Source organism: Sus scrofa, chromosome 2 (assembly GCF_000003025.6).
Source record: "Sus scrofa isolate TJ Tabasco breed Duroc chromosome 2, Sscrofa11.1, whole genome shotgun sequence".
Taxonomy (NCBI): domain Eukaryota; kingdom Metazoa; phylum Chordata; class Mammalia; order Artiodactyla; family Suidae; genus Sus; species Sus scrofa.
The window spans coordinates 101,100,325-101,114,156 of NC_010444.4; the positions used below are offsets into that span (position 1 = coordinate 101,100,325).

Sequence of the window (13,832 nt, forward strand, 5' to 3'; positions counted from 1 at the left end):
CGCCTATCTCCAACTACATTTTGGATTTTGATGCTCAGACACCTTACCTTTATCTCAAAGATAAACATTTTAAAAATCTCCCCTAATTTCCCTGTCTCTCAATGGCATACCCATTCTTCACTCACCCAGGCCTGTACCAGCACATGCTCTGTATTATGTTTTCAAATTCTATTTAGCAATGCACCTGAAAGCGCTAAAGACAAGGTGCTACTCATCAAAGAACAAACATCCCAGGGCAACTTCACCTTCAGCAAAATGATGCTTCACAGTATAAAAGCAGCCATAAGTGTTACATTAGTCACTCAGTCACCCTCCTGTTGTTAACTGGTATGTATCGCCTTCATTGTTTAAGCAGTCAAAGCAGGCAAAGTACTTAGCCTGTTTTCCCATCTGATAGTTGCCATAACAGTAAATATGTTCACTTCTATTGAAAGAAAAATCATGACCTTCAATTTGATTGATCACAATATGGTGACGTCCCAATAAAGAGTCTTATGTACATCAGATTTCACAGCATGCCTGCTCAGAAGCGGTTCCTCAGAGTGAGCTTTATAAGGAGAAAACAGCCTTTGGATTTCCTGAATTCAACAAGTAGCTGATGGGACAATAAATATCCAACTTAATTTTTGTTGATTTTTTTTTTTTGTCTTTTTGCTATTTCTTGGGCCGCTCCTGCGGCATATGGAGGTTCCCAGGCTAGGGGTCTAATCGGAGCTGTGGCCGCCAGCCTATGCCAGAGCCACAGCAACGCAGGATCCGAGCCGCGTCTGCAACCTACACCACAGCTCACGGCAACGCCGGATCGTTAACCCACTGAGCAAGGGCAGGGACCGAACCCGCAACCTCGTGGTTCCTAGTCGGATTCGTTAACCACTGCACCACGATGGGAACTCCAATTTTTGTTGATATTTCTTGCTGATGATTACTATCTCTTTTGCGTTACAGAACTTTGAAAGAGAAGACAGTTCTATCAGTTTGGACCGCTATACCCACCACCTTTGTGCTCAGAACTATTGTAAGGCCACTTTACTAAGGTTCTGAGGGTAATCTGACTGCAACATCTGTTCCTCAGTAACCACCAGTTACTTTGGCCAACCTGGGTGGCCAGGTGGACATGCCAGTGAAGACCAGGACTTTTCAGTGAAGGCTGTTCTGCTCCCAGAGGCCAAGAGTTTCTGCATTCCCCAAATGGAAACCTCAAACAAGCTTTGAGAGATCATTGGCAAGAATGCACAGGTTGTGTTACTTTGTAACAATTGCATACTGAGCTCCAGTCCCTTAGGAACAGGATGCATTCTCACAACTACAAAAGCCTCACATCCTTCTCAGGTGATCACTGAGTATCTTGAATACCTGTTGGTTGACTGGTTGATTACTCTTGGAAGGCCAGAAAACAAGATTTACTTGAAGTAACATTCAGGCAGATAATAATGGGGAGAATATTTAAATATCTGAGTTGTAAAATGCTGTGGTAGAATTTAATTCATTTCTTGGAAATCCATGGTTTTTAAGGCCTAGCTCATTGAGATAAAACACTATATCTTAGCATTATCCATATTATACAATTTTTATTCTAAACAACACATTCATGTGTTTGCAAATATAAACATAATTTTAATTCACATTAGATGTCACATTCAAATCCAGATATGTATGATCAAAATAAAAACCTGAGTAAGTTAGCAAAGTTGTATTGTTTTAAGTCAATAACAGAGAAACCTGCTTTTTATACATTTTTGCTAAAACAGCCAGAAACACATAAGGTCAGAGGCTTAACCCAGCAGATGAGTGGACAAGCATGACTTCGGTTCTAATCAGTGTCCACGCATTAATGCATTTTCTTGGGTTAATCTAGTTGCTCCTGAATATGGTTCAATATTCTTCTGAAGTTTCTCATTATGTAAGAAATCTTCGACTTCACCAACATAAGTATGACATCCACAGAAAAACGAACTCTCTCTTCAGAAAATTCTTCATTTCATGAACACCAGATTTTAACATCAGCTTAATGGTCACAAATAAACAATTCCCAAACTACACCTCTCCTGTCTACACAATCAGAACTGAACTGAGTTTATGAGCCGTGTTATTGTTTAAACCGTACAAATAAAACCGACATTGTTTCAGTGAAGCTTCTGCTGTACAAATGCAGAACAGCCGGGGCTGAATAGATTCTATTAATAATGCAATATTGAGTTTGGTATTGACTTTAAGAAGTATTATCACCTCCTTGACTAACCCTTACCTGCCAGCAGACGCTGCCTCAGGCCAGTACACACCTAATTGCTCGGTAAAAAGGCCGTTTCCCTACCTCATTGAGCCGCATGATGTGATAAATTTGCCTCAGGTACTCGCTGCCACCTGGTTTGTGGCAGATATCCAGGACCATCATGTTTATTTTCTGCTCAGTCAGTTCAAGAGCAATATCTCCTTCTTCTAAGGCTGTGCTTTTCTCTATAGTCATAAATGCGCTAAGTACAAAGAAAGCATATAAGTATCAGTGGTGAAGAATTGTAAAGATGGAAAATAATCAAAGAGATTGAGTGTGGAGAGTCAATGTAAATCTCATATTCAAAGCACCCATAAAGACTTTGCTCAAATAGGTAAGCCTTCCCAAACGGCTGCGGCTCACATAAACAGCGCCTTAGAACTAAGCACCTGAAAGCATTTTTAAAAATTGAATCATTTCTTTTAAAACATTTCTTTATTGCATTTATACTCCTATCTATAAAACATTTTCCCATTACTGCAATTGTTGAAATTGCTATAATCATGGGATGAAAACAAAACATTTCTTTTTAAGAACATGTTAGAGATAATTTTTATTTTCTCTTTGAGGATAGAGTATCTTTGATGCCAGAAATAGCTTTGGTATTCTGCCTTTTGTAGATTCCTCTTTACACCTGTCTTAGAACACATTAAAGACTAATTAAAGTGTCAAAAGGGGGAGCCTATTATGCTAAATATAGGCTGGGTGCTTCCTGGAAGAGTACTTACCCCTGGGTATTTTAAATTGGCCTTTTGACACTTGTTGCCTTTTAAAAATACATACCCCCACCCCAGGCGTCTTCTAGGTAACAGATACTTAGCAAAAGTCACTACCCTGCTTATTCTTTTAGGAAATGGTCTATTATAACCACACCAGGAATGTGCAAATCAGAGATGTGAAATGTTTCTTTTGTAAGAACTCATATGCTTATTATTGATTTTCAACATCATTTACATAGTAAAAATGGATAGCATATTTTTCTTTAAATGCTCAGGCTATGTAAGTGCAAAATAAGTCATGATATTCATCTGACATTATATAGATTCCACACTAATCTTCTTATTACAATTGCTGTTAGGATCACCACAGGCTTGGCAGTCTAAGTGGTCCTAAGAAAATGCATGGTTATCCACTGTTTCCCAGACTAAATGAAATTTGCTGTGGTGTAATCAGCTATATATTGCAGTTCATTACTGAGATTTTGCCATGATTATAAAATTAGTTCTGCTAAGAGTCAGTGCCGCTGACCTGAAGACTGAACCAAATGATACCCAGCTGCTGGACATTAACTTTTATATTGCTTCCACATGTAGTTTCAAAACATCCTTCTTAAAATAACAAAAAAACTTTATGATCATATAAGCCTTGCTAAAAAATAAAGCAAATCCTACTCTTACAGATATTCATTAGCTAGAGTAAACTTTTAAATAAACAAAAAAGACCTTGTTGCAATAAAAGAAGTTTGTAGACATTTTTTTGAAGCTGCATAAAGGCTGCAAGCAAAATTTCTTGTCAGGTTTTGTAGAGGCTGACATTGAAAAAGTTGAGGCCCTCTGACAAAGGAGTGTCTCAGTGTCAGCCCCTGAATTGTATCCTTTCCTGTCCATCACTGTGCAGGTGAAGCAAATGATTGGATTCAGTCAATGCTATGATTAATGAGTTCCTCTCTGGATTTGGGACTGCCTATCAATCATGTCATTAGGGAGAATGTGCCCTGAAAGAGGCAGACCTTAGCCAAGGAATAACTGCATTAATCTTAATCTGTATATGCACCCAGCCAGCCACGTCAGGGTCACCATGATGAAAAACAATAATCTTCAACTCGACAAATTACTTTGCAAAGACAGACATTTCTTTACTTTTTGGCCTGTGTGTTCTCCAGAATCTAAGCTGACTGTTTACAGCTTGAGTGTTACTACAAAGTGAAGGTTATTTTAATGAATAGTAATGCTTCCAGGCAGCATGCAAGACAAGCAATGCTTACAGCTGCCACCTTTCTACTGCAGTTATTTTCACAATTTCCATAAAATCAAAGTTAAATCTGGATGCAAGTAAAAGAAATCTAGCTAAATGATATTGAGTAGTTCCAAGATAATCTTCGTGAGGAATTAAGGTTTCATTTATCTTAACGGAGGAACTATTTTTATTAAAGAGCTTACATTCTCATACTTCGAAAAAAAATTATGGTAAGGCCAAGGCAACCCTCCACCTATATGCAGACATCATGGTTTAAAATATATTTTCCTCATGGTATAGAACTATGAACTAGATAATCAATTTGTGAGAAATGCATAGAGGTAGGTATCAGATAACTTGAAATCAAAGTTGAGATGAAATATTCCTATAGCACCCAGATCTGTAAGAGATTACTTAGAGTTAATAAATCAAATTTAACTCTTTCTCAAATACACAAAATAACTTTGCATTTTTGTATACTGATATTATTTGGGAAACTGAGAAAGACTGCCTCGTGTTCATTACAAGTTACACAACATGTACTCAGAATCTCTGAGGGCTATAAAACATGTTTAAAAATCAGCAATTCTTTATTTTGGAAGCATGTTGCAACAGACAACTAATTGGCCAAGTATTTGCTAGAAAATGCCCTGCTATAGGAGATACCAGATGTGCTGGTGCTGCTTATAAAAAACTTAGACTAAAATCAACTTTTAAAGATAAAATTTTACTTAGGGATTCCTGTATGTGGCCCCAAGTATATTGGAGACCTTACCTTAAACTGATCTTATTGCTAGAGGGGCTCCTAATTCAGCAGTATCATACATTTTACTTTATAATCAGACTAACTAATATTACTTTTCACTCTCCCCTTCAAATCCACTGCCACAGATCATGACATGTGGCCTTAATCTTTTAGTCTTTGAACTAAAGCCTGTAAATTGGTATCTAACTCAAATGTAAAGATTAAGAAGGTCACTGTCAATTTTACTAAGTATTTTTCTGACTGCTATTGTTATTCCTACTCACAGGATGCCCCACAAGTAAATTTCTAGAAGTCAGTATGACAAGACCAGGAAAAGCATGATTAGTTACATTTCTCCATCTGTATTACTATAAAGTCTTCTAGATTACTATAAACCAGTAAAAGGTATTTTTTTAATCATAATACTAACCAGTGAGTATAACATATTTTAATAATTTTTAAATAAATTCTTATTAGTTCTTGATGTTAAGAACTTTACAAATGCTATTATTTAATTTTTCAAAACAATTCTGCCAGCTTGGTATCATTGCTGAAAATGAGGCTTTGAAAGATTCCATAACTTGCACAAGATGGCCCACTTACAAGGGATTTGTATTTGTTCATCTAGTTCTGAAGCCTGAGCTCTTTGTCACCGGCATGTGCTAGGAAAGGTAACAACTTTTAGTAGTTTCAGGCAGAAAGTTATAATAATATCTTCCAGGAAGATGATTATATTTTAAAAGAACAGGGGACAGTGTGTGGGAGTGGTATTAAAAAAAAGGAGGCTGGCTTAGTGATCTGTAGACCATATGAACCATAACTCCTTTATCAAGAGCATGCAATTCTATACTGAAGACTAATTTTATGATAGGAGGACTCTATGTACATATTTAAATTCATCAGGGACCCTTAAAATTCTTTGCAATACCACAAATCACTTAGTTCTTGGTGACAAACCTATGAGAAGGCTGACATTTTCATATAGAAACAGCTGGGTGTGTTTATAGCCTGAGTGTGATATGCCCCAGTTGCCCTCTGGGATTCTTACATTACCAGATGAAAAATGTGTACCTTTTTGACAATCAGGTACACAGAAAGCAATAAAGAGCCTTTTATATCCATTAATTCCTTCTTAATTTAATCTCCATGCCCAATCCATTTACGAAATGCTCCAGGCTATCCACCAGATACCTGTTTGCACACTGAAAAGGAGTGAAACCAAATTCTCTTGGGTTTAACTACCACCCTTTTAATCAGAAACCTTCAGATGGTGACTAAACAAGTATAATGTTCCAGTGTATCAATAGGGTTCAAATTTTAATAAGGACCGTTTAAAAATCCAGTTTTTAATGGAATATTTGTCTTTTTCTGTACTCATCCAAGTTCCCATGAAGTTAGCAAAATGACCACTACAGCCTATCTGACAATATTTTGTTATATCTTATTGGTAGCTTTGCTTTTGTGCATGTATTTAATGACATTCAGTGAAAGAAACACATTGCTTTACCATTCGGTGCTCAATTTGCTTGCTTTCGACAACTGGCATTCAATCCAGTTGGGTTTTTGCTGCTCAATGCTCTGTATGACCTTTTGGGTCATTTGATTGGGGTTATTTGTCTGCTCTCCCATGATGCTTTCCAAACACACACAGATTAAACTGAGTTTCTCTTTACTCCATCTGTCAAGGGAGGCACCTGTTAAAAGTTCCACTGTGTTTCCATCCTCAAATATCCGACATATAATTACAATCAAGTTCCAGACAAGCAGGCCAGCTTTCTTCAATTCAACAAAGTTTTTTGACATTTTCCTCTCAGAGAGAAAAAAGAAGTATTTAATTGGGGGAGGCAAACATGCAATCACCGTAGGTAACTTGCTGATTACAATAGATACTGCCTGAGCAGCAAGCCTTGTGACGCCTGCGGAAGAGAAGAAAGAAAAGGTATGATTAATATTAGCATTTGCGTTCCATCACTGTGTTGTTTTGAGTGTTGTGTGGCGATGTCTAATTTTTGTGGAGAAAATTGTTGAGAAGAGCAAGTGCCTGACATATTCCGACAGAACTCTACCGGGGTCCTCTACAGTACTGCCTACAATTCCCCAAGTCCTGAACTTACTTTTTTCACCCACAAATGAAGATTAGAAAATTCAGGGTTATACTTCTATTTTTCTCCATTAAGATTGCAGGTTTAACGAGGCCAATGTCCTTCCAATTAATAAAGGCAAAGGCATTCCTGCTGGAACCCTTCGTGGCCTTTGGTATTTCCTTAAGCCTTTCTCTTCCTCCCCTGGAATCTATGACAGAACCATTTCAGCTCTTCTTGGGACTGGCTCCTCTTCTTTTAGTTCTCAGCCCAAATGTCTCCTCCTCTGAGACCCTGCCCTCATCATCCCATCTAAAGAAGTCCCTTCACACTCTTCCCAGCCCAGTTCCTCCCTATCATAAGACCCCACTTTGTTGCTTTTATAATAGCCCTTACCATCATCTAATAACTATCTCCTTTATTTGTTCATTATCATTATCACTAGAATAAAAGCTTGAGGAAGGCATTCCTGTACCTCAAGCACTTAGTACATCGTCTATAATGGTTATTCAATAAATATTTGTTGAATAAATGAGTCAAAAAACCAGTTGTTTATCTCTATTACCCTTCTTTGTGTCTTTGTGTCCCAAACTACTTCCACTTCTATTAATAACCTTTATATGTATTTGCGAAGTCTTTAGCCTATTGACTGATGATTCTACTCTCCCTTACTTAGTGTTCTCTGAAGGATTTACTGACCCTTCCTCTTTAAATCAGGGTCTCTCAAGTTTGGCACTACTGATATATGGGGCTGGATAATTCTTTGTTGTAAGGAGCTGACCTGTGCATTGTGGGATGTTTTAGCAGCATCTCCGTCCTATACCTAGTAGATGCCAGTGGCACCCTCCTGAATTGCAACAAACCAGTGTCTCTACAGCTTTGACAACTGTCTCCTATCTGCCTAGTTGAGAGCCATTTATCTAGATGATTCCAGAATCTTCAGTCTTGGCCTCTCTTAAGAGGAGCAATCCTACAACTTCAGTTCCCTGAGGGGCATTCCACTCCTCTGTCCTAGTCATCATTAACTCAAACCAAAACTAAAACCAAATTCATTGTTTTCCTCCCAAACTGCCTTGGCAGGTCCACCCTTCCTTCATTCCTTTCTTTCTTCCATCCTTTCTTCTTTCCTTCCTTCCTTCTTTCCTCCCTCCCTCCCTTCTTCCCCTCTTTTAAATACTCCTGTTGAGCCTTCATAACAGACCAGGGACTACACTGATAAATCTTTCTACTCCCTCACCTGACAACCAGGTTTGCCTCACTGTGTCCGTGGCTAATACTTATTTAAGCCCTTCGTCACGAATGGTATCTGGACTCTTGCAGGACTTTCCTAACTCATGTCCCTGCTCTAGACTATGCCCAGCTAGATTCATATACTACAAACTTTATTACCTAATTTCACTGCTACAATTTCTTTTAGCTGTTTTCCACTCTTACGAGATCAGTATCCAGAGCATTGCTGTCAAAACACTCCATGGTCCAGTCTCTGCCAGTTTATGTGAACCTTATCTTTTGTTTCTTCTTTTTTGCTTTTAGGCTTCTGAATATCTCATTCTCACATGAAAGGCCCTCTGTTCTTCATGGGTCTCTCATATTCTCTAACCCTTGGTTCAAAGTCCTTTCCTCCTATGAATTGTGTTATCTTTTATAACATCATCTATTATTGTTTATGGTATATTCATGAGTTGTCTTTACAACTAGACTAAAAGCCCCTCAAGAGCATGGAAAAAAAATCTCCTTCCTCCTTGAGTATCCCACAAAGCTGAACACAAGTGTTTTAATCCACCAGGTACATAATTGAATCTGAACATTGGAACTGAGTGAGAAGTCAAAAAAATGTAGCTCTAAGTTATTCAGAGAAACTTTTTTTTTTTTTTTTTACTGTTTTTACTGAACAAAAATAATGAACAAAGTGAAAAGCTTTTCAAGATATCTATGACATTTAAAGAAGTTACCCTGCTCTAAACAAGTACAAAGCTCTTGGAAAATAGTTTAGTCTAGTGACTTCTCAAACATCTATGACAGCTTAAGGATCATTTTCAGAATTAACTGGAGCAGTCTTTATACGTCTGTAAAAATTGGGTCGTCCAATATATTTTTGAATGATATCTTAAGACTGTTGTATTAAATAATATAACTATAAAATCACCTAGTTCAGTACTTGGTTAAAAAAAAAAAGTTCGGGAGTTCCCGTCGTGGCTCAGTGGTTAACGAATCCGACTAGGAACCATGAGGTTGCAGGTTTGATCCCTGCCCTTGCTCAGTGGGTTAACGATCTGGCATTGCCGTGAGCTGTGGTGTAGGTCACAGACGCGGCTAGGATCCCGCGTTGCTGTGGCTCTGGAGTAGGCTGGCGGCTACAGCTCAGATTAGACCCCTAGCCTGGGAACCTCCATATGCCGCAGGAGCGGCCCAAGAAATGGCAAAAAGACAAAAAAAGAAAAAGAAAAAAGAAAAAAAAGTTCCTCAATAAATGTTTTCTTTTTATTCAAATGAATATGTCTAGATGTCTTAAAATATTAGATGAAAGCAAATCAAGAAACCATTCTCAGTGTTCTTAAATATTTTATTGTTCTTTATGCCTCATATTCCCTACTTTACGATCAGGTACTTGACTTAAAAGATTATATCTTATATTCTGTTTATCCTAAAAAGGGCTTAACTGCACATACTGAGTAAACATTTGACAATCTAAGGAGATATCAGGTAAAGATTAGCAATTCTCTTCATATCTGCACTACTACTGATATTTATAAAATCTGAGGACTGCAGGTACTCAAATCCCCAACTACTTTTTTAAAGCTTAAGGCAAATTAGTCAGAACTGCTAGGTGGGTCACAAATCCATTCTACAAATCACAGAGTCTCTGAGTCTATGATGATGTTAACAACACACCAGGGAAAGATCTTTGAAAAATGCCACACACTCATTTTTCTATCTTTATCTAAATAAACTGATTTCTATCTAAGTCATATAACTGTGCTATATTGTAAGACCTATCCCAATTTCAGAGCTGATAAAGTGTGGTTAAAAAAAAAGTGTTTAGAATAAATGCAATGTGAGAGGTATATTTATACGTTTATCATTTCTTCCTTCCTATCATGGACTATTTTGATTGTAATAACATATTTTGAGGATTATAAAACATGCAAAAAGGAAATTTACCATGAAGTAGGTAAAGACAAATAATGTCTTAAAATTAATTTTTTAAAGTTTTTCATTGGAGTTCCCATTGTGGTGCAGCTGAAATGAATCCGACTACTATCCATGAAGATGCGGATTCGATCCCTGGCCTCGCTCAATGGGTGAAAGGATCTGGCATTGCTGTGAGCTGTGGCGTAGGTCATAGATGTGGCTCAGATATGGCTTGCTGTGGCTGTGGCATAGGGCGGCAGCTGTAGCTCTGATTCAACCCCTAGGCAGGGAACTTCCATATGCTGTGGGTACGGCCGAAAAAAGGCCAAAAAAAAAATTTGTTTATATTAATAACCTAATATATCTATTAATATACCTAATATAGCATTAGGTATAAAATGTCAAGAATAAATTATTGGGTAAGGATAATATGATTTAATAATATGATTTAATATACTTTATTATTTTAAAATCTGGCTTTAACACTTTGTGATACATTGATTCAAACATCTGGTTATTGCTTGAGTTTGTTTTAATACTTGGTTTTAATGGCTGTCATAGGTGAAAAAAGCCACTACATGAACATACATGGATTCACACGGAACAACTGTGCTTATGAAATCATGGCACTGGTGTTTCAGTATCAACCACCAAATAGATATAGGTTGTTGAAATCTAATAAATATTCAGTACATTATGTTAATTAGTTGTTCCTGCATTTTTGTATTTTAAGAAAAATGTTCAAAAATCATTGAAATTCTTATTTGGAATATTTTAGATCATGTTAGAAAATTCCAAGTTTTTAGTGTGTACCTATGATATCTTTATAGGCAATGCTAGTCATTATAAAACTAATATTACTGGTTTTTATAAAATAAACTATCTCGATGACTTCCAAGAGCACTTTGTATATTTCTGCCATCAATTTCTTTCTCAAGAATCCATGAGTGGTGCCTTGAATACATGTTCCTTGTCATGCTACCTCTGTTTCCTTTCCAGAATCCATTGTTTTAGTTAAGACAATTACTCCAGCATTTTTTCCATAAAGCATTCTTTTTATTTAAAAAGTAATATACTGGTAAGAAAATATATTTTCTAGTATATATTTCCTTTAATTTTTGTCAAAGAAACAAAACAACTAATCCTTAGTGTATTCGCTCTTTGAAACATAAGGGAGGAGTAAATATCTAAGCTGAGCAATATCAGGAACATCTTAACAACTTCCATTCAACCCCTTCCCTCCCCTTTTTTAAAACAGCTGCACCCGCAGCATATGTAAGTTCTTGGGCCAGGGACTGAAACCAAGCTACAGCTGTGGCTTTAACCTAATGCGCTGGGTGGAGGATTGATCATGCACCTTTTTTTTTTTTTTTTTTTTTTTTTTTGCTTTTTAGGACTGTACCCATGGCATATGGAAGTTGCCAGGCTGGGGTGGAATGGGAACTGCAGCTGCTGGCCCATGCTAGCCTATGCCACAGCCACAGCATACCAGATCTGAGCTGCATCTGTGAACTACACCACAGCTCAGGGCAACACAGGATCCTTAACCACTGAGCGAGGCCAGGGATTGAACCCATGTCCTCGTGGATACTAGTCGGATTTGTTTCTGCTGTGCCACAACAGGAACTCCTAGGTTCTAAACCCACTGTGCCACAGCAGAACCTCCCCATTCAAGTCTGATAAATCTCATACACTATAATTTATTGTACTATTTATTTCTTTAAATCTTCAGTATTTTCTATGAAGCATTATTTTGCTGACAAAGAAATAAAGAAATGCACTTAAGTTTGTCACCATAGTATTTTCCATGTTACATCATTTTCACCATGTCAGGAAGGACAAATGATCCCTTAAGCTAGGGGACTATTAATTTTTACAATTAAGTTAGACTCCTCAAAAAAAAAAAAAAAAGGGCCTCTAAACATTTTTCATTATTTAGATGAATTTTGCAAAGTACTGAATTAACTATCAATTGACTTAAAACACTGCTGAAAACCAATTCCAAAAGTTTATCTTCTTGTTTGGGACGCTTGGTTTTGAAATCTTTTACTAATCAAGACGATTTCAAACTGTTGTTAACTAACATCTTAAGGCACAATACTCATTTAGGAGGGATTTGTGTTTAACAACAATGTATGGGAAGCCATATTTCAAATAATTTTCCCACACATCTCCCTTATTTACTTAGGCCAAATTTGATCATTTTGTCATTGTTCTTTCTTATAATATGACTGAGAGACAGTTTATTTTAGAAATAAAAATATTCCTATGTGTGAGCTTTTTCACTTTGTCATTGTTTGCTCTTCCTTGCATTCCCTGTGTTAGTTTTAAACTGTAGTTGAGTTGTTAATTTACAGGAATATATTCAAGCCACTTGTGTTTTTGTGAGGATTAGTTCTGTTAAAACTGGATTCTGCAACACAAAGGACAACCTTAACTGATTACTGAATGCTGAAAGGTAATGAAGGAGTAAAGTTACTCTATTCATTTAATCCCTAACGATACCATCCTCAACACACGACCTGCTCGCTCACTGACTAGGGAGTGCTTCAGTGACAATCTTCATATGAAATGATAGTAGTTTTTATTCCTTTCTTCTCACACATCAAAGGATTATCTTGTACATCCCCTGATGTGTTTGTACCCATTTGGAAACAGTTATACTAGTCTTCAAGCACCAAGAGGGGATATCCTATTTGTAGTTTATCCCTGGCCTCAACTCCAGTACCTGGTGTGTTGTGGTAATGCAGTAAGTAGCTACTGAATGAATAAGTGACTTAATATCTGGCATATACATATCATCTGTCTTGTACACTGGAGTGAACATAAAGGTTGAACACAGTCAGTTGAAAGAGGATAGAAAGAAAACCACAAGAGTTAGTATCTACAGAGTAAGCATGTTTTGGAACCAGTGGTTCTTTAAAATGTTACAAGAGTTACAAAATGCTTGTAGGAAAAAAAAAATTGTTCCTGAATAGACCACCTTGAAAGCCATAAAAAAAATAGGGCTACTCATATGACAAGTACGTAAACTATAGATCATGCTTCCTGTATTGTTCAATATCTATGACATATGCAAAAGCTAGAAAGGAGAGATGGCAACAACTGAGATGAGGAAGAACTTAAGTAATGAAAAGCCAACATTTTCCAGTTTCAGTTAATGGCTTTACTAGATTCAAAGGTGTTTCATAGGACTTAGGCAGAATTAAAGCATTGCTATGAAAGGTCACTAGTAGATAGTTGATTTGAGTCTGTAACATAAGGTTGTTGAATAAGAACAACATTACTTAGGATCTCCATGGAGAAGAAAGAAAGTTTAGTCCCCTCAGATGACTTTAGTGGGTTTAGCTGGAGCATTTTACTGTTCAAAGTTTCTTTAAAGTTAGTGAAAAAAATACTCTTCTTTAAAGATGAAAATAAAAGGGAAAAGTTTTCCTTTAAAAATCCTAAAGAAGGTTTACAAATATAAACAGACAAAAGATACATTCAAAGGAATCTTGTGAAATTGCAGAAAGCAGAAACATCTAAGTAGGAAGAAACCATTTAAGAAGAGAGAACTTGATTAATAAAATAAATGAATAATATAGATAACTAAGTTTGCAAAGTAGATTCATTGCCCTGAAGAGGAGAGCAATGCACTGAATCCAGA

The 13,832-nt window shown here is 36.9% G+C and overlaps 1 protein-coding gene across 6 annotated transcripts in view; it reads right to left on the reverse strand.

Annotated features, from left to right (window-relative positions):
* Positions 1 to 13,832, reverse strand: part of KIAA0825 (KIAA0825 ortholog) — a 356,819-nt gene that overhangs the window by 165,160 nt on the left and 177,827 nt on the right. For 5 of the 6 annotated variants that reach the window (XM_021085379.1, XM_021085381.1, XM_021085380.1 and 2 more), the window contains 2 exons: positions 6,478 to 6,886; positions 2,312 to 2,471 (listed from right to left, as the gene is read on the reverse strand). In XM_021085379.1, the coding sequence (XP_020941038.1) occupies positions 2,312 to 2,471; positions 6,478 to 6,886 (569 nt within the window). Of the gene's footprint in view, positions 1 to 2,311; positions 2,472 to 6,477; positions 6,887 to 13,832 lie in introns of those variants that run through there. The other variant, XM_021085383.1, reaches the window with a different exon arrangement.